This window comes from Hypomesus transpacificus, chromosome 23 (assembly GCF_021917145.1).
Source record: "Hypomesus transpacificus isolate Combined female chromosome 23, fHypTra1, whole genome shotgun sequence".
NCBI classification, from domain to species: Eukaryota; Metazoa; Chordata; class Actinopteri; order Osmeriformes; family Osmeridae; genus Hypomesus; species Hypomesus transpacificus.
In genome coordinates this window covers 6,372,729-6,394,059 of record NC_061082.1, presented here as the reverse complement: position 1 = coordinate 6,394,059, position 21,331 = coordinate 6,372,729, and the positions used below count along the sequence as shown (strand labels likewise).

Here is a 21,331-nt window from a genome sequence, read left to right as displayed (position 1 = left end):
TAACATATTACAATGTAGGCTATGTGTTACAGCAGTAACGTTGGAGTCCCCTTCAGGAATTACTCATGAGGAAAATGTCATATAATTGTCCCCCCCAAAATTGATAAAAGATTTTCGCCACTGGCCCTTCGTGAGTTACTAGTAATGGCAACACTAGATGGCATTATTGGAGTACTTGATTATGTGATTACCCACCTACTGTATGTTCGATCCAAGCCAAACTTCTGCCCTTTGTGACCTTGTCATTTTGTTAATGAGATTCAGCAGTAAAATCTTGACAATGCAAATCTTACACTGACCATTATCATAGTTCCCCAACGACCCCTTGGGGTGCTGTTTTAGACACGCATCATGCACTCTGTCCCTCCTCTCTCATGAGGCTACTGCCGCCCTCTACTTTTCCTGTAGCCTACATTTCAGTCTGCCTAGCGAAGGCTTGCTCACACTTGTCCTGTCAGCAGAACGCCAGCTCTAGACCTCAGCAGCACACAGGCACTAGCTCACTCGGCGCGTCTCCTTGCGCATGGTTGGAGTTGCCAACAGGGTCTGGGGGTAAAGGTTGTGGAAAGCTTCTTTTTTTGTTTTACTGAAATTGATTCTGCGGCTGATATTCAGAAGAAACTTTACAAGCCGCAATATATAGGACCATTACTTCAAAAGCGACGGATCTTTTTCACAGAGGTAACGGAGAGCGCAGAGCTGGAATTGATATTGCCTGAGACTACATCTTGGCTTCGTTTACGAAGTTGGAGACTAGCAACATGGATTTGACACTTCTCTAGATTTAGCTACACTTCTCGGATACTCTCACTTTTCTTTAGAAAAGGGGACAGCTGCGAATTCATCCGTTTGAACGTTTGTTAAACTTCCCTATCATTAAGCCTGATTTCCATGAAAATGGCATTGAAGAACGCACGAGTGGTGTCGACACAGATGCTTTTTTGGCTCGTGGTTGGTAAGTTTTGTTGGAGACAGGAGAACCAAGAGCGCAACGCTTCGCACTGGCTCTGTTGCCAGTTACCCGTGTTATAGGCTAACTATAGCTTCAAACTGCACTGTTTAGAAACTTTACGACACTGTTCTCCATTAGTTATTCATTAGAATGATTAAAAAGGAATACAATATGTGTGTTGCTAAAATAAACAATTGTGGATTGATAATTGCGTTGATATATATAATCAAACGTACATGACTAATTATGTAGTTTTGTACACGGGTCAATTGTCTAGTAGCCTATATAATGCTAATTAATTATGCATGGCGCCTTCCTTCTGCTATAGGCAATTCATTTCACACTTCTCTTCACATGCTTGCTGAGCTGTGTGTGCGCCTCTGCTGAGGATCCCAGTGAGTCTGCGTTGTTTCTGTCAAGGACTATCACGTTCAACATAATACTGTAGGTTACCTCCCTTGTAATTGTTGTCTACAGTCTACACTGTGCCAGCGACATCTCGGGTGTTTTTTCCATTTCGTCGATCAATAAATCCAGATAACCTTTTAAAGTGCAAGGAATTCTCGTGATTTTGCCTCACAAATTCCAATGAAAAATTTAAGAATCACACTAAAACAGAAAAGTTAATCGTAGACTTTTTAGTTGAGTTTTTCACTCTTTTTTTCCTTCCCTGGTAGAATTTCAACCGATCCAGCGGTGCATGCGGCATTGTGGAATTAAAAATTTAGATACACCAGAGGACTCCTGCTCCTGAATAATGGTTGAACTGAGGGGGCAGTCTGAGTGGGAATAACCGTGTGAGCAATCTGACGCACACCAGACAAATAAAACCTCCACAATGCTTCTACACGCAAACAACCAGAATCAAAGCACTCATCCGTGATTACTATGACAGATCATAATAGTGGTTCTGCTCTGAGATTACAACATTGTATGTATCACTATGATGATAAATATGATTCAATACACAAACCCATTTTACTTGTTTCAAGTGGAGATGGATGTTGTCGGTAAAATAGCTGCAATTTCTCCTTTCTTTTGCAAATATGGACCGAGTCTGGTGCGAGCTCTGTTTCATTATATTCTTCCCTTTGAGGGACTTGATCCACCATTCAATTTGCTGATATGAGAGAGGCATGGACCAGAGGAGGAGGAAAAAGAGGAGGGGCAGTCACAAGGTTATGAGTTCCAGACCTAAATCATATACTCTTGTGCCACCCTTACGTTCTTTAAAATGTGTCAAGTCACATTCAGTGGCAATAATCCAATAAAAGTTCAAATAATATCACAGGTTTGTGTGTACGCATGCTTGCATTCATGCAGACGTGTGTGCGCATGTCTCAACAGCCAGTGAGGGACCCCAGCTGGTATGGAAGAATGTGGTGACCCCCATGGCAATGATGCCAACAGAGGAAGATATGTCAAGTGTCCTGCTCGCCCCACTCACAGCTGGTTTTGTCTGGCCATCCCCCACAATCCCTTACAGATATATGACCCCTCACACATGAAGACTGCACCTCAACTGATGGGACAGGTTTACATTCGAAACACGCTACAATTCTAACAGTAGAGATTTAGTTGTTTATCTTCAATCCTGCGATTGCCCTTTGGTTGCTCGGGCAATTTAAACACATGCACACACATGCATGTAAGCACACGCACGCAGCGCCCAAGAACAGGGTAGGAGGGAAGTCAGAAGTGACTGTTGAGTAAATCTCCCAGGTTGGCAAACAGAATTCCTATCCCAGGCAGGAGAATGGGAAATGGAGGAGGCGTGTCAGTGGCCTTGCAGATTGATGTTGTGGCTTGTGTATGAGTTTTACAGTTGTCAGGTTGGCTTTGTCTCCTCGTTTGACTTGTGAGACAGGCCCACCCACTTCCTCATTGGCTTGATTGAATTAATCGGAGTAAGGGGTGTGGGGGGAACAGAGTTCTTGCACTCTTTTATATTGTGGTGCTTGTATGTTCTGCATGGCATTCTCATGGTGTTTTTAGATTAGTAAATTAACCAGGTAAAACCTGCAAGGCTGATGAGAGAATACAGTTCAATCAATCAACCACATGCTGTTTGTTGTGATTGCCAATATGTTTTGGGGGGGACAGACCACACTGTATTAAATGCAAAACATGCATTGAAGTACAATCATATACTGTAGACATTGTACAAAGTGCAATATGGCCTGGACAACTCATTGCCCTGCACAGTATGTTTTATTCTCACCACGCATTCACCATAACATCATTAACCCTTGTTAACCTACTTATATTGCGTATATTAAACATACGTACATGTATTACATCTAGAAACCTGTATTGACCACCCCCGTTCTCTTCATATTTACTCCATTCTAGTTTGAAATTGCATAGTCAGGCAGGGTTTTATTGACAGATATAGAGTTGCGGTATTTTTTGCTTTTAAAACCAATTACATTCAGGCGTCTACAAAATCCTGAAACAGACTGTATTTTAGTCAGTGAGCTGAGTTGAGTGTACAGCTCATCTGGTGGTTGAGCGTCTCTTATAAACTACATTCAATGTTACATAACAATAGCTCATCGCCACTGCCACTTCTGAGAGTATATTTACTGGCTTCTCATTAGTGAGAACAATTCCCAAAAAAACGACACAGAGAGAGATGTCTCTCCCACCAACTCTTGTGCGTGGACCCCATCCCTCCACACCCTCCAATCCACCGCTGGCTCGAACTGGTCAAGAGTGAGCTCTAAATCTTGACAGTTGCATTCAGCAGCCAGTTGTTCATCCGTGAGAAGCCACATATTCGAGCCAGTAATGATGAGTGTTTGTAAAGCCAGTGGGCTGGCTCGCACACAGGCAGCCAGCCACTCCACAGGCAGTGTTCACAGCACTGTGAGCACTTAGTCACATCTCTGACACCATGCTCCTTCTCTCAATGAGCTGCATGTTGCTTAATAATCAGCCTTCAGCTCACGAATGTGTGATTAGACACACAGTATGTTGCACACACAAACACACACGCACACTTACACACATGGTGCACACACATCAGAGTACATCTTCAAGGCTGTTTTTTGTGCCATTGTTGCCGCAAATGTGTTTTAGAAACCTGCTAGCACCAGTGTTACATCCTGGGGCCTTTGTGCCATTTTAAATCTCTTGTCAATCCTAGAAGGTCATGACCACATTTTTTAAATGTCCATACCTGCTCACTGGATGAACACACTCAATCAACAAGGTCAACACAGTCTGTTATGAGTGAACGTCTGGGTTTTTTCCATTAATCAATCCACTTGAGGTTGTGTTTTCCTGGGCTTGCTTGCATCAGAGGCTTGAGTGTTTGGTTCGACCTCCTTGGTTCTCGTCGTCTTTGTGGGAGAGTCAACTCTGACCCCTTTCCTTATCGACACCAGGCTAACGCTTAGACATGGCCGCAGTGATCTCTGAATATGAATCAGAGTGGTTGACCTGTTCACTTCTCTGTGAAAATTGTATTTGTTTCAGTTTGCACTCAGATTTCAGTTGAAATGTCTGTTGTGATGATGACTGTGATTAGTTATTCCAAGGGCATCTCTAATTGCAACTGTCAAGCCCTTTAATCAAATTCCAATAGCACACACATATTTTGTAACAATTAGTCAAAACATCAAATTATTGTTTTGTTGTGATTAATGAAACTTACAGAGGGAACATGGGAGTCTTTATGTGCGTTCTGAACAATTGAATCCAGTGCTGCATTCTAATAACAAAGGCATTGCAGTTATGGTTTAGTTATATATTTTACATGTCTTTGTATCCTACTGTCATAACATAGAATAATTATGATCTCTGATGACCTTTTGGGGTGAGATGTGGTAGCTTTAGCCATGGGGAATAAACAGGTGCAACTGAATATGTGATGACCTCTGCTGTGTGACAGTAGGCAGCGGTAGATTCCTGCATTAGCTAATTATTAATTATGCAGAAATGGTCCCAATCCAGTAAACTCTGGCACTACAGTGCATGAAAACAAGGACATTCTCAGATGATCTCAGAGTACTCAGCTGTGTGTTGGATTGCATTGTCCCCTGTGCGCAGCACTGCTGGGATGGTTGCCAGGGGATGCTTTCAGTCTGGAGAGGTTGCCAGGGAGAGGGGGCCATAACATCTCAGATATGCCCATTGCACTGACATGCAGGCTAGCTGCCTTGCATGACCAACATGGTTCACCCTTCAGTCTTCTGTGTGCAACAATACCACATTTGCCCACTAAAACGAAGCCACGGTCTGACTGTATGTCTGGGATCCACCGGTACAAACGTATCGATTATTTACCTCCATGAGTCCAAAGTACTCCTACATCCATTAGTCTGCCCTGGCTGTTAAAGGGTGTCAAGGTTTTAGAACCAGACACTTTGACTCTGAAAAAAGAAGCTGATTTATTCCCCATTTGGTTTTAGTGGGGGAAACATGAGCACAATTTATTGTCGGCTGTCAGTTTGCGTTTGGCACTGTGTATGTGTGCGCAGGTGTGTGTGTTTGAGAGCCCATTGGCAAAGATCAATTGCACAATGGCTCTTTCTCCAGATCATCCAATCCCAGAAGGTTTTTTTGGGCCACAATCTGAACATAGCATGATTATTGGTTGTGGTCTTGTGATGTGATCTCTGTCTGCGGAGTGTGCTCTTGAGGCATTTCCCTGATCACACACGGAACTAGCAACAAGCAACCATAACCTCTTCTGTCAGTTTGATGCCTGTACGCGCAGAGGGGGTTGCTCAGGGTCCCAGAGCTTGCAGGTCTGGGTGGCTGAGAGTGTGTGGAGGTTCATGTCGACAGCTCATTGGTTTCCTCAGCAAGGAGCCCCAGCCGGAGGCAGTGCCGGCCATACTCTGCCTACAGTATGACATCACAGCCCACTCAACAAAACTGCTCTGACACGTTGTGTAATTGTATTCTTCCGCCGTCAGGCAATTTTCTCTTTTCCCCCTCCTCCCTCCTCTTCTACCTTTTTGTCTCAGATGTACGCACACATTCTGTCTCTGCCCTTTGTCTCTCGACAAACAAATGTCTCCCGGATGTAAATGAGTTCCTGTCACGCATATTTTGTATAGTTTTGTATATGAGTGAGGCTTATTCCCCCATGTTGGAATAATCAGAACAGTCTGACTGGTGTTGCTTCCTAATTAGGAATAATTCTCTTCAGAGAGGTCCCTGGGGTTTTCCTACACTAGTGCACCTCAAACTTGCTCTCTTTATAAGGACTGTCTGAACTAAAGAGGTCATGAGAGAAGTACTGTACATTCCCAGTATCTGGTGTCTGGTTCCCTTCATGATCAGTTCAGCAACGTGGCCGTAACCTGAACCCAAGGTGTTGTCTCTCCCGTCTCTTCCGTCTTTGAAATCAGTGTCGAGCTGTTGTAGAGTAGGCCACATGTTAGCCAGAGTTGTTTATCCCAGGTCTGACCCTGGAGAGCAGAGCTGAGTTAAGTGGGGGTAATAAAATAGTCAGGCTAATGGTGATGGTGTCTGTAATTGCTCTGGCTGATCAATCACCTGTGCAACACTGAGCTCAAAGAATATATATCAGTGATCACGGTATGTGTGATTGCCAATTTGTGTGTGTGAGAGAAAGGGACCGATATGGAGAGACAGTGTGTGTCAGAGGGAGCGATTGGGAGAGAGGTTACAGAGAGAAAGTGTGTGTGTATCTGTGTGCGCGTGTGTATGGGTGTGTGTGCAAGCATGCGTGCAGAGAGAGAGGAGGGATGAAAGGGATTTATGGTGTCATTAACTCTGTCATTGTGCACATTTTATGACCTCCTTTTATAATGGCAGATAATTTGGGACAGCAATTAAAGCAGACCAAGATTTATATTCCATTTGATTTGATGTGCCTTATCTTTTGGTTAGATTGTAATTTCCCACTGTGACTTTGTAAATCAATTCCAATTCCTCATGATCAAGTTCTGCATCTCAGCAGCAAGTTGATCCTATTGTGTTTGTGTGTGTGTGTATGTGTGTGTGTGTGTGTGTGTAATTGAGATTTTGTGTGCTCAGGCGCAGCAGGAAAGGCAGGGTGGTGACTATATTTGATAGGGTTTATTTGCTGAAAGGTGCAACCATGGATTTTCAGCGCCATATTGATTCAAACTGTTATTTGGTTGTTACTTTCCTCTGAGCGACAGCGCTTGTCAAAATGACAGAAACCCCTTTGGTACAATCTTGATTAAACAGAGCATAATTTGAATGCCTGGCACCTGTTCCCTCCGAACATTATGTCAACCTGTCGCTGAATGTAATTGGAGAAAACACATGATGCATTTTGAGAAGACGGAACAAAAAGCAATTAATGCCCGTGATTATTGTTACGGTACAAAGATAATGAGTGTGGTGCGTTGTGCAATTGCTTCAGTTGTGCCACCATAGAAAATGTCCTCCTGATTACAACTTTACTGCCTAAATGTTTACTACCCTCGAGTCATTTTACACTGGAGACAGTAAACAGAGTGGATTGTTCAGCACGCTGACCTTTGTGTGTGCAGTTATTACAGTTGACAGAATGCATCACGAGGGGGAAAACAGTGACACTAATGATGCCTTTTTCCGCATACTCTTCCTCCAGAGGAGCCTTGATCCGATGTACTGTGTGACGGCTGTGTAAAAGAAGCAAGGCTCCTCTTCATCTGGGTACACCCCACAGAACTGCTGCTGAGGGGGATCAGCTCTGCTGGGCTCTGACAGCAGGTCTCCAGACAGCATCCCTCAGCAGCCCCATGTCCTCAAGCTGTGCTCCAAACTTTTACTTCACCACACCCTCTGTGGTTGTCTTCCCCATCCAACTGGCAAGCATCTGTTATCTGTGTGGTATGCTACAGCAGTAGTATAAAGTGCACTGCTCCCCGGAGAGCCCGGTCCAGCTAAAGGCTCAAGGCACATTCAGGCAGACACAGCCTGAAAAGTAGAAAGGCATGTCGTCTTGTCCCACACAGAAAAGTCTGTCTCGAACGCAAAAGTAGGCCGATGATTTGAAGGATTTACGGGGTGTCAGATGTTGGTTTGAAGCCAAGTCGGAGGTTTGTCTCCCTGCTTTCCTAATGGCTGTGGCTGTGGTCTATGAGGAGTGTTCTGAGAAGACATGCTCGGTTAGCAGTGGATTTCCCTGCAGGTCCAGGCAGTTTGCAGGCTGCTGCAAAGAGAGGTTCAGGCTGCTCTAGTGGGAGGTGGAGGCTGTTTGCAGGCTGCTGCAGTGGGAGGTGAGGTTGTTTGCAGGCTGCTTACATGGCCACTAATGGGGATAGGTGCTGTGCTGCAGGCATCAGTCCTTCGAAGAGGGAAGGAAGGGAAGAGGGTCAGACAAAGGAAAGGTACCCCAGGTAACAATGGACTACCTAGCATTCCCCAGCTCGTTGATCTGTTTTCATTCTGCAGTTGTAAATCATGTGTTTTACTGTACCTAGAACCCTAACATGTTCTATATAATTAATCATCTCAAAAAAGGATTTCCATGAGTGATATTAGTGTTACTGCTCTCATCAAGTTCTACAAGATGCCAAGCCCACGCTTTGTATCGCTTTTGTCTGCTGTCAAATCTACTTCAGTGCCTGCACTCTCTGTGTGTGTGTGGTGAACTTCATCAACTCTCTAAAGATTCATCCATCTTTACTGGCTGGCCAGCTGTCTGCTCTCCTCTCCCTGTGCCCTCCCTGGTGGGATGTGGAGGAAGTTTAGAAGACAACATAGACTGAACATGCCTGTCTTTTTCTCTCTCATTCTCTCTCTTTTGTCTCTCTCTCTTTGTGCCTCTGTTTTTCTTTCTAACATAAGTGCACAATCTGTCTGAGAAAACCCCCTGCAGACAAAATTGCCTCATCTGAAGCGCAGTCAAAGACTTAGGAACATTAAATTCCTCTTTATTATTCATTAACCCCCCAGTCATGCTCAGGACAATACAGAGAGTGAGACAAAAAGAAAGAGGGAGGGAGAGACCATGCATCATTGTGTGTTTACCTTCTGCTGTATTGTAATGGTTTATACACTATGGACCAGCCACAGTTCTGAGCATAGTTTTTCATAGGATGATCCACATTTGGTGACGAATTGTAGGCTAGCTATTGCACTACATTCCCCAGACCCTATTTATAACACAGTCACAGTGGACACAGTTGTGTGGAACGGCACAGTGTCTGATCCCCATGTTTAACTTCAGTAACCATGGCAATTATACTGAGGGGGACAGGTGGAGTCGTAACCATTAGGATGAAGAGAGAGACAGAGAGAGACAGAGAGAGAGAAGGAGAAAGAGACTAACAGTAAGAGGAGTGACAGCTCCTGTCACAGTGTGGGAGGATGATGATGTGAAGGAGTGTTCATTAGCCAGCTAATACACTCATCTTTCTATCCTTTTTCCACTTCCCCTTGTTCCCCCTATCTACCAGAAGAGGCCCTGTGCAGCCTTCACACAGGACTTGACATTGAACAATGTAAAAGCTTAGATGTTTTTTCTTTCATAGAACTGAATTGGAATCAACATTTCATCATGTGATGTTTGTATCAAGTTGTTTAATCTTCCAATATTAATCTCTTTTCCTCTCCCTTGGTTTTACGGTATACTAGTCCAACGTGTGCGTGTGTGTGTGTTAGCGGCAATCTTGCCTTGTTACCTTCATCCTCAATTTTCCTCAGTGAAGAACATCTTATCAGAAAAAATAATCCTAGTTTTGTATATTGCTTTTCAGGGTTTCACATGCAGACAGGAGGAGCATTCACAGCCAAACTTGTTTTCAAACCTCTGGCAAGTTGCTCAAACAGATGAGGAGGCAGTAGCCTGGGCCGACGTAGTAGAAAGCAGATCAATAGCAGGGGTCACCCTCTATCATGGAGAGCGCTGTGTGCATCCAGCTTTTGAATATGCAGGACACTTTGAAGATATCTAAAGGCCTGGGTCACAGGAAGTTAGGAGGTTGGAGGTGGGATATATTTGTAGCCATATGCAGACTCACAGGCTCCACTGTCTCCTTATGCAATGGATATGTATCCAGCGAGGCAGCGTGCTGTGCGATCAGTCCAGGGGAGAAGGACTCATCACCCCTGGGCCTTCAATAACTTTGTAGTTTCAAGGATTGGCCTCATGCTGCATTCTGATACACAGAACATTCCACTGTTAACTATCAACTTCAACTCACCACTGGAATACAACAAAGTAAAGTAAGACAGTTTTACTGCTCAACTACAAATTAGGAAGCTGGTATGTTAGAAGGAAGCTGCAATAAACTGACTGCTTGTGTTGATCTAATGCCCAATACTTCTAAGATTTTCATTGCTAGCCACATCGCCTTCCTTGATTTAATAATCTGGGCATTACATAACGAATCTCTTGATCAGGTCTCACCAGCTCTGCAGAGATTCATGTGGAATGTTTGGGCTTGTAAACATATCGCTTGCATAACTTTGCCTCGTAAATGCTTTTCAACATCCCTTCCCTCATCCCTCCACCTCCAAAACTCTCTTCAGAAGACACTCAGGGATACAGGGAGGATGTCCACTAGCTGTGAGAGTCTACCAGTATGTCCCCGAGATAAGATGATGACAAGTACAGTAGGAGGACTGACACAGAGAGTGTGAGACAAAGGGGGAGAGATGAGAAAAACAATAAGAAAGGGGGTGTTCTGCAGCACCCTGTTGACAGTCGTCAGAAACACCCATCGTTTTTTCTTACATGTGGTGCGCATTAAACCCATTCTGTCAGAGTTAATTAAAGGAACCCTCATTGTTCCTCCCATGCCGGTCTGACACTGTGCTATGCTAGTGTTCCTCATCTCCAGCTCCTGTAAGTGCACTCTCCTATTAGCGATGGCAACGGGGCAGAGTGTGTATTGTTAAAAGGCACATCGGAACTGAGTCAGCAAGAGACATTCCCACTGCAGTCACAAGCGTGCAACAGAACTTAATGATGTCTCTTTTAAATTGGGTGTCTGTCTAAGGAAGATTGTTTCTTGTCAGATGAACTTTTGAAGTTTGAACACAGACCAAGTTGTACCATGGAGAGTCTCTTACACAGCCTTTTATAAACACATTCAGCATTACGTGTTTACCCACAATATGTACCAGCCCTAAGCTAAAGTCTAATGAGCAGGCAGTCTAATGTGGATTTTCTATCTCAAATTGATCAAAAGTGGTATTTGGTTATGTTTTACATCCAATCCCTTGAGATACAGTGCAAGTCTGACTGTGGCTTTCCTCAGAAGCTGAGACGAAATTGAAACGGATATGAAATGAAATATAAGGTTGCTCTAAAGTAACTCTGAAGTAGGTTAACGTTATAACAATTTTATCAGTTGGAATAGACTTTCAAGCTGTCAAAAATGACTTCCCCAATTGTATTTTTTGCTGGGAAAAGGTCCTTCCATAGGTTAGGACCCTGACGTGACCCTGTGTCAGTCTGGACTACTCCAACCTGAGTCCTTTCCTCTTTGCCTCCAGGGCGCTGCTGCTTTTTGAGTGGTCAGAGTAAATTGTGTGCCTTTATTGCACTTTCAGGGAGTCTCTTCCAGCCTGGCTACCCAGAGAAACAGTACCAACACACAGTGTAGATGCTTGGATGTGAAATCATGAATATACAGTATAGGTCTGTCTCCAACCTCTCAATAACCTGGTCATCAAATTACCTTTCCAGACCTTTCTTATAACTACAGTACATGACTGTACAATGCTGTAGTTAGATTATCTTTTTTTTAATCAAAATGATTAAAATAAAAGTGGGTGTTTAAAGCAGATTCTTGTCCTCTCTAACCCTCTTTCCTCTCCCTCCCCCCCAGTGTGCCACTGTGTTCCAGTGCTGGCATGTAGCAGCACCTATGAGTACGCCATCGAGGAGTTCTGCCTGGCCAAGTTCCAACTGGACATGGAGGCTCTGGACCAGCATCACTGGTGCAGCTGGGAGGACACCATCGAGTGAGTAGAGAAAACACAACTCCAACACAACAACGCATTAAAAAAGCAACACTATATGTGCTGCGGTAGAGTCAGAATTAACATCTTAGCCAGGGTCTCAGTGAGCCAGTCAGAGGCAGGATCCGAGTGAAGACAACAAGGGAAAACCATACACCAAGAACTATATACAGTAGATTACATAAAGCCAGTTCTAATATATTCAATTGCTAGGAACTCCAGTTCCATCTGAATCTCTTTCCCTCCCCACATGTTAGCTTGCTAAAACTGCATGACTCCAGCAGTATACCCCTACGAGAACCATTCTACGTTTTCTCAACCAAGCCATCTCCAGTTTCAACTCTGACATTCGTAACGCACTTCTAAATGGCAAGGTCCCAGTAGTGGGACGTTTCTGTCCAGATGGAAAGTTTCTGTGAAGATGAACACTTTAAAGAGCAGTGCAATAACTTGTGCTGCATACTGAAGAGGGAGAGGAGGCTGGAGCAGATAAGAAAAGACAGGGGGGATGAGGGGAGATGAGGGGGCATCGCCTGAGACTGTTGTTCTCCTGAAAAGACGAGCTATTTCTGGGAAAGCACTGGGTGACTTAATGAATTCCCATATGTTTTGATGAGATTGGATAGTGTGTGTATGTGTGTGCAGGTTTTTTTGGGGGGTGTTTGTCTGTGTGTGTGTGTGTGTGTGTTCATTGACGATTGACTACGACAAGCAGGAACATCTGTGGGAGTTATTTGGAATATTTCACGGCTCGATACGTTCCTCACAACAGGAGACCACATCAGACCCGGGTAGAGAGTATAGAGAGTGCTGCATGAAAGCTGCACTCCGGGCTTGATGAAACAGAGCCCGTGGTGCTCCGCGGTGAGGAAGGCTTGTCTCTATTAGGGCCCACATCGTGGCCGTGGCAGCCACACATATGTGTCAGAGCATATCTGTCAGAGCAGGACCCGCACACACTTACTTCTCCTTTGTCATTCTATCGTGCACAATAGTTTCCCGACACCACTCAAATCCACCGATCCACACCACCACTGACCCTCTGTCTCCAGGCCAGACCTGACCGCCCACCTCCCTTCAGGAAGACACACCTTCTGCTCCCGCAGTGTTTGTGTATATATCTATTTATAGCTATACCGAGATATTTCCCCCCCCCCCCCCCCAGCTTGTAAACCCTGAGGAGTATGCTGAGGTGATGACTATCACTAACAAACTCTCAGAAACTTTGCAACACCAGCTACCTCCCACCCCTGTCCATGTGTTTATGTGACCGGTTCAAAGGAAGGTTTGACTGTCAACAAATCAAACACAGCTCTATGCAGTGCTTCTGCTTGTCCAGCAGGGTCAAGCCTCCAGCATGGGTGCTGCTCTGCGTGTTCGACACAGGCCCTGCCTCGCCGGCTGACCCGGCTGCCTCCAGGACTTCCAGTGACTCACAGTTTCCACCCCCAGCATGAGTGATATGCACTCTGAAAGACGGATGACCTTGGAACACAGTTGTTGTGTTGGGTTAGTGTTGACTGAGAGTGCTGAGACAACCGTTGACTAAACATTGAATTCCCATTATAGACACCCTGCAGATAAATCATAGGACTAGGAGAGATACTGGATGGAGCTATAATAGTTGAATAAATGCTGTGGTGGTGATGCTACTGTATGTGTGAATGGCAGGTCTGTGTGGTCCTTTCAGGTGAGGTCACTTGCCTTCATGTCCCCCATGTCACTCTTTCTCTACTCTTTTCCCACTCTTCCCCCCCCCCCCCCCCCCCCCCCCCCCAGTGTCTCAGCCTCTCTGTATGAAGTCATAAGCTCAAGGAAATCGTCAGATACTCAATAATACACATGCAGGGGAGCAGACTGCCAAGCTTACACACATACACACACATACACACACACACACTACTCAACAACACTCCACAATACTACAACCAGCTAGCTCAGATTTTTTCAGAATGTTTGTTTTATTTATTTGTATATTTTATTTGGAACTTTGGACTAGCAACTGATGCTTGTCATCTGGCTCAGTTTTGCAGTTCTACATTTGCCTGATTTTTCTTTGCAGATCACTATAATTTCAAGGTTGCCAGGTTTGGAATTATGTCCCCTAATCTGAGCCTTTGTACTGCTGAAAACTGAATCAATATCTGAGATGTTCACCTCAGACCTAGTGTTCTTGCCAGTTTTCCTTCTGGGTGACAAATGCAATTTACCAAGGATATCAGAGGCCTCCCTCACATCCTCCTCTATTGGTTAGGCCTTTAAAACCCACTTCCTTTGAGTTCCTAGAAATATCTGCTTGGCTGCTAGGCGTGTGTGTATGTGTACATGTGTATGTTTGTGTGTTTTTGCATGGTTTCTCTGATCTGCCTCAAATGAAACAGTGAGCGAGGAAGCGCTTGGCTGTAGAGTAGCCAAGTGAACAGAAGAGATAACGAGAATGTTAACACATTTCTCCAGCAAAGTACAAAGAGGCAGACAAACAGCGCCTGACTGGAAACAAAACACCGGTGACGGACAGACGAACAGAGATGAGAAATAAATGAAAAAACGATTTTAGGTGATGGGTTTGCAGAGTCTTTAGATGCATTTTGCATACTGTGCCGGCATGACTAAAATAGAATGGTTTGAAGCTAAATGTAGATGGCCAGAGAGCAGGGCATTCATTGACCCTGACGCTAATCGTTAGAGAGGAAAGCTATGAGGAAAGTCAGACCCAGTTCTGTACAAGTCAGTGACATTTCAATATGATTCTTGAAATGGGATTTCTCTGTTTTAATGTCAGATCCTTTCCCTTTTTAATTTGACCTCGTGGTTGAAAAATGTTCCCTTCTATGGCCCGTGGCAATGGTTGAATGTGGGAGTCCACTTACCATTAAAACCCATAAATGTCAAAAGCTGTTTTTATAATTTGAGAAATACCCTTGTGGTCCTATTTCATTTCCTATCTAATGTTGATTCTGTCTCATTTGTGTATCTTGGCTGCCAGCGAGATTTCTATGAGAGAAGATAAAGAGCAACTTGAATTTGAGCTTCATGATTATTTTTGCAGACCATCTGTCACTCAAAGGAGCAGTTAGTCTGTGAATAAGTCCAATCACTGGGACAGTTAATGTGTGCACTGTCACTCCATCTCTACAGCCTATTTTAATTTGAGAAGGTAAGCGTTGTACACTACAGGGACTAACTGTCAATCATGATAGGCTGAACCTCCGTCACCCAGTCCTTACCCCCGGCAGATGTGTGTGTGGGTGTGTGTGTGTATATGTATCATGTCCTCCCTGTAGAGTAGGGACAGATTCTACTGCTGTAAGACTATGGAGGCTGGCTAGAGAGCCTGTTCTTTTAATTAAATCCTTAATTAAATCCTTAAATACATAATGTACAGTAAATAATCTAAATGACTACTGCGTTACATCCCTAACCCGTCTCTCTCTCTCTCTCTCTCTCTCTCTCTCTCTCTCTCTCTCTCTCTCTCTCTCTCTCTCTCTCTCTCTCTCTCTCTCTCTCTCTTTCTCTCTCTCTCTCTCTCTCTGTGTGTGTGTGTGTCAGGACAGCTTAGAATATGCAGATGAGCTTCAGTAGGGGAGTGCAGTTTAAGAACTGCCGAGTAGGCAGAACATCTGGGGAACTCCGCTGCAGGGCAGAACATAGTTCAGAACAAGGAGCTGAATATTCCACTGTGAAGCAGCAGCAATCCACCAATATGGAGTACAAATGTGACAGATCTCTGCAGCAAGTACAACATCTACGCACACATGCACACAAACACACATACACACATGGACGTCTTTGTGAGTTGTTCAGAGTTTCCTATGTTTCCACTCAAGAGTTGTGACATAAAACTCTATACAGGGAGATGGTAGAAAGGCATTTCACTTTCACAGTACTCTAATGGGTGAGACGGTTCAGAACAGAAGACACCTTTTCACTCGTCATACAGACACCAACTACTTCACAAAGCCAGATACTTCTTTTCATAGGACAGCAACACACACAATATTTCAATAAACAGCTGATTGAAAAGCTGGTTGTGTTCAGGGCTAAGACAATGCTGAGCTAAGATGTAGTCACTGGCCTTGAAGATCTATGGAAGCTAATGTGAAGACCTTGCCCACAGACTGTCCTTCCTCTCTGGGCACAGTTATTCATAGAGGGTTCAGACTTGCAAAAGCTAAATCTGGGCTCTTCTGAAGAGAAAATGTTTTCAAGGACTATTCCAAAACTCTTGGAACCACAGCACACTATTGAAAACCCCACCTCTCATTCCTCACCACATCTCAGGCCGAAAGGGATACCAACTGCTCCACTGCTTTGTATAGTGTTGCATCTGTTCACTAAACAGACGCTAGCAGCTGATGTTGTCACACAGCAACTGCAGCACTGACTGCGGAGGGTTGTGTGTCTGTGTGTTTGGGGAGGTGTTATACGATGGTGCTATGTTGCATAGTAAACCAACTGGTGGGGAACATCCAGCCAGCATATTAGAAACAGAAATATTGTTAAAAGCTTTTGGCATTTGATTTGCTCTTTAAAGTCACCAACAAGCACCCTTTGGTAAAGAAACTTAGCTGGTCCGTGCTTTCTTTGTTAGGTTAGCCAATCCTTCCCGGAGAATATCACTCCACTGAAAGAATACGACCAATCACACAGAGCCAAGTGTTCTTTATCCGCTTTACTTATTGGATGACATGCATGGCAGCGCAATGGCTAGGTCATTCACAATCAAATATTAGTATCCATTTTTCCTTAGGGTAAAAAGGGACTTGCTTTATGTGAGTGTTTGTTGGTGTGTGTAAATGTATGTGTGTGTGTGTGTCATGGAGTGATAGTAAATATTTCCTTTTGCAGTCATGCAGAGAAAGAAGCAAAAGTGAAGGAGAGAAGCTGATTGTTTTGTTTGGTAAATACAAACCATCTGGCTCAAACTCTTCAGTAGAGGTGCAGAAACGGAAGCACAAGTCTGGAATTCATTTCTCAGTCTGCTGGTTCTTGTCCCACAGTGAGGTTTTATTTATTCATATTTCTTTTCAGTCAATGAAGCAGATTCTCCCCAAGCAAACTTAGAGTGTCCCTCGCTGCGGTGTGTAAATAAAGAGGTAGCCAGGCAAGGCAATATCAGTGGCTCACTCCTGTTATCAGACAAAGGCTTTTGAATGGGGCTTTTCAAACTAACTTCAATCTGGATCATCCGTGTCATGCGAGGAGACTGAGAGAGGCTCATAGGAAATAACTGATCTCTGACGATTTCAAACAAATCTATTTTTGCAATTTCGTTCCAAAGCTACAGACAGTCAGATGTGCCACTCCAACCATTCCTGTCTCTCTTAGACACGATTTTATGAGAACATCTCAAAGGTGATCTCTCCCATCACATCTCATGAAAGTCATGGCTTGATGCCTGAATATTTCTGACACGGTCATATCAGTCAGTAGTGTTGCATGTCATGCCAGACCAAATGTATTCTCAGCCTGCAGCCTCTCTATGATAAAGAAAATAACTTAGTTCACGGTAATGGTGCATCGGTGTGACCTTTGACCCTAACTGTCATGTCCTTGTTCCAAAAGGAGGAAGAGCAGGTGCAAGGAAATGACAGAGTGAGAATGTTGACGTAGCGCTCACACACAGAGGTCATATTGTGTAGCTTGTGACATATTGACACATTGTCAAGCAAGTGTGAACGTCACCAGAACACAGCCTATTATATGACTTGCACAGGGTGGCCTTGCAAGTGCTGTCCTTCGCTGTCCTTTCACAGGAGCAGCAGGAAGCTGTGGAGCTATACAATCTGAACATCTGGAGAGGTCACAAGACATCTGACATGGTCTATTCTGAGTCTTTTGGCACCTGCCTTAGTTCATACACTCATTACTGTGAAACCATCACTGTGGCTGTGGTTGATGTCAGATAGAACCTACTATCCCCTTCCATAGTGCTTTCAGAACATTAATGGACAGAATGCGGTAGTAATAGTAATAGTAGTAGTATCAGTATCAGTAGTAGCAGTAGCAGCAGTTGTAGTTTTTGTGGTTAGCAGTAGTGGGCCTGACACACACAGACCCTAGCATCATGACAGGCAAACAGGACAAAGAAGATGTTCAGGGACAACTCATATTTCCTCCATAAACCATATTGATGTTGAAATGTTCTGTTTAAATTCACTGTGAAAACAGTCTGTTCCCCAATCCCACTGTGAAATGATTCTCTTTGTTTAACCTTTCCCAACTGACCATCAGTTTTCTTTCTTTCTTTCTCACTTCCTCTCTCTCTCTTTCCATCATCTATTTAGAGTAATGTGTTTCTACAGCATAAATCATTCCTGGACCAAAGGCTTGTCAGCTGAAAGAATAAACCTTGTTAAAATTTCTGTTCCGCTGGAGGATCTATATTTACACTGCTAGATCAGTACTCTTCTTCTGCTAGATATACTGCTATCCCAACCTGCTGCCTCTCTCTCTCTCTCTCTCTCTCTCTCTCTCTCTCTCTCTCTCTCTCTCTCTCTCTCTCTCTCTCTCTCTCTCTCTCTCTCTCTCTCTCTCTCTCTCTCTCTCTCTCTTTCTCTCTGTAGTATATGTTAACTATGGTCAAGTCTCTGCCAAACATCCCACACAGGAGGATGTGGGTAGAAATAGCACTATGTGGAGAGCATGAACCTGCGTTCTCGATCACACACCTGTCACAAGAGGTGTGTGTGGGTGGAAAGGTGAGGGGTGGTGTGTGGAGTGGACTTTCTGTCCTTCACTGTCCACGGCCATTACCAGGGGGTCATTACCCTCAATCATGACATGCCCCTGATAACCAGAGGGGCGTTGAAAGGCAAAACAACCTAGTTGTATTCACCACAGTGAAAAGGCTGCAGTCTAATCTTAACCATTTCCTCTGGAGGTGCAAGATGATTGCTCTTTAGATTGTACTTTACATGAGCTACATTAAAACGATGGGAATCTTGGTTGTGGTTTCCCACCTGTTAAGTGAAATGTATTTGTTTGTCAAATCTTTGGCCACTTCATACATAATGACGTTCTGAATATTGATCATTTGTAAATAAAAAAAGAAAGAAGAACATACATGAATTGTGATTGAGAACAGAGGTCCTGGAGTGGACACTCATGTACCCTCAGCCATGTCCTAATGGACAAGCACCTTGTACACTGGTTCAATTCACCTCTTTATCTCTGTCTCCTGCCTCCACAGGTCATATGGAGAACTGACGAACTGCACCTACCTGGTGGCCCTGAAAATGGACTGCTTCTGGCCTAACCACTTGGTGGATGAGTTCTTCATTCGCATCCACAAGCACTACTTCTATGACTGCTCTCTGTCTGGTCGACGGCTCCGCGACCCACCCAACCGCATCCTGGGGCCTTTCATCGTGGTGCCCATCCTGGTCACCCTGCTCATGACTGCCCTAGTGGTGTGGAGGAGCAAGCGCAGCGAGGGCATTGTCTAGCTGGGGCCAGAGACAGCAGCTAGGGACCTGCAGGCTCTAGGATCAGTTTAGCTCACATTGATTCCAACCCTGCCCCACAGGAGGAGGATACTAAACTGACCCTAGATTGGCACCTAGGAGCCCCTCTGACAGGTACAAATCCACAAACAATACAGCCAGGAGACAGAGTTGGGGTATGCTCCAGCACTGGTGGACCAAACACAAAGACAGGAGGGGGAAATAATGATCTGATAAGCAGAACTCAGTGATGACTACAGGAGACTGGAACACAGTGCTGAGTACACTCTGCACTCAGCCATTACCTCTTAATGAGACCTAGGGTTATAAAGGGAATTTTGTTGGAAGTATGGAAGCAAATGTGTCAAGGAGTTGCTTATGTAAAAGAATGGACAGGTGCAATCCTTGCGGGGATTTCACATTCCCTGTGTGGAGCGTTGGCGCGGGTCCTTTAACAGGCATCGCTAGGAACAGAGACAAAGGTCTGCCCCCCATCATGCCTTTCAGCTCAGTCCTGCTCTCTTACTCTACTACAACATTTGGGCATTTTTCCCTTTGTACCAAAAACTGGCAGAGTTCAAAGAATTGCTTGAAAATAAAAGCCCTGTTTGGTCATCAATGGAAATGGATGGAAAAATGGAAATTGCCTTGCTCAACAACTGTTTGAATCTGAAGTACTTGACACTAATAATGAAATTGAGAGACTTTGACATTTCTATTAACTGTGTAAAGTACAACATGGATCAAAAAACAATAAATTATATTACCTTGTACAATGTGTTTAAAAGTCACCAAAGTCACAGAAGCTAATGTCCTCTGGATGGAATCTTTAAAGAAAGACCAATTACATTTTCACAGGTAAACTCCCAATGAATGAGGATACATGTGTTTGTACCCGCAGAGCTGAAGGCCTGGTCAGAAGCTTGTATTTGGCAGATGCTTTATATCAAAGACAGGTTGGGATTTGATCATGGGACTTCTTGATCAGTAGTCAAATGTTCTACCCACTCTTAATATCGCCAAGGGTTCAACACAGCTTTCAGGTCCACCTTTGATTACTTGATTTGGACACACCTGGTCTGGTTTTGTCTTTCTGCGTCCTTGTCTGGTGGCCTGGCTGCGCTCTGCTTTGTCAATATGCCCTCTCTAGAAAGAGCTGGAAACACACCTTTCCTTTCCTCTTGACTGGTCAGTGCCAGAGGAAACAGTTTTTTTCTACCCACTGTGAGTGTATGTCGCCACACTAAAGCTAAAGCCCTGGAACACCTGGCTGCCACACATCCTTATGCTAAATGTACCTCTTCATTAGAGTAAAGCAGACTGTGGACTTGAGGAAAAAACGAAGTCATGCTTGGGTAAATGAAGACTCACCATGAGGAAAGAGCAGGTGAAAGTACTGTGGACTCAGACAGGATGGACAGGATGTTGTAAACTGAGTCTCAAATAGAAACCCATCAAAGCTGCTTTTGGACAGCACAATGTTTTATATATAAACTGTCTCCTTTGCTAAATGAGTTGTGCAACCAAGCGTGGGACAGTTGGAAAAGTGTGAAATGACATCAGACTTTATGAATAATGCATTACTTCTTCAGTTAGAAAGTGGGCACTGCAAGTGCCAAGTGTTGGGAAATACATTTAAATGAGCATCACTGTAGTAGTTACTGTACCTAACACAATAACAGATCACAACAAAATAGAGACAATATATAATGATGCTGTTTTTAATATGAGGTTTTAAAATATATCAAATCCATGGTAAAAAAAATCCATGACTGTTCACATCCCATTAAATCCCAAACAATGCTGAGGTGGAAGAGGCTTTCGAGACTGGGTATGTTGGACAGCTTTTCTGTTACATGTTTCTGTGTGAGTGAAACAGCATGAGGGCTGAGATTAGGGTAGGGGGGACTGAAGGGGGTTGAGGGGGGACAGAGAGGATCTGGAAGAGGCTCAAGGAGGTTGAGGGGGCCTGAAAGAGGCTCATGGAGGTATGGGTCTCAAGACTATTTCCCTGCCGTGTTTTTGCGAT

The 21,331-nt window shown here is 44.2% G+C and overlaps 1 protein-coding gene across 2 annotated transcripts; it reads left to right on the top strand.

Annotated features, from left to right (window-relative positions):
- The first annotated feature begins 428 nt into the window (after nucleotides 1-428).
- Nucleotides 429-21,184, top strand: ramp1 (receptor activity modifying protein 1). Of its 2 annotated transcripts, none has more exons than XM_047047813.1 (3): nucleotides 429-955; nucleotides 11,725-11,860; nucleotides 19,050-21,184. In XM_047047813.1, exons 1-3 carry the CDS (start codon nucleotides 892-894, stop codon nucleotides 19,303-19,305), a joined length of 456 nt encoding a protein of 151 aa, XP_046903769.1. In that variant the 5' UTR covers nucleotides 429-891; the 3' UTR covers nucleotides 19,306-21,184. The 2 variants fall into 2 exon arrangements, with proteins under 2 accessions (XP_046903769.1, XP_046903770.1); XM_047047814.1 differs by lacking the exon at nucleotides 429-955 and adding an exon at nucleotides 9,656-10,114.
- The last annotated feature ends 147 nt before the right edge of the window (nucleotides 21,185-21,331 follow it).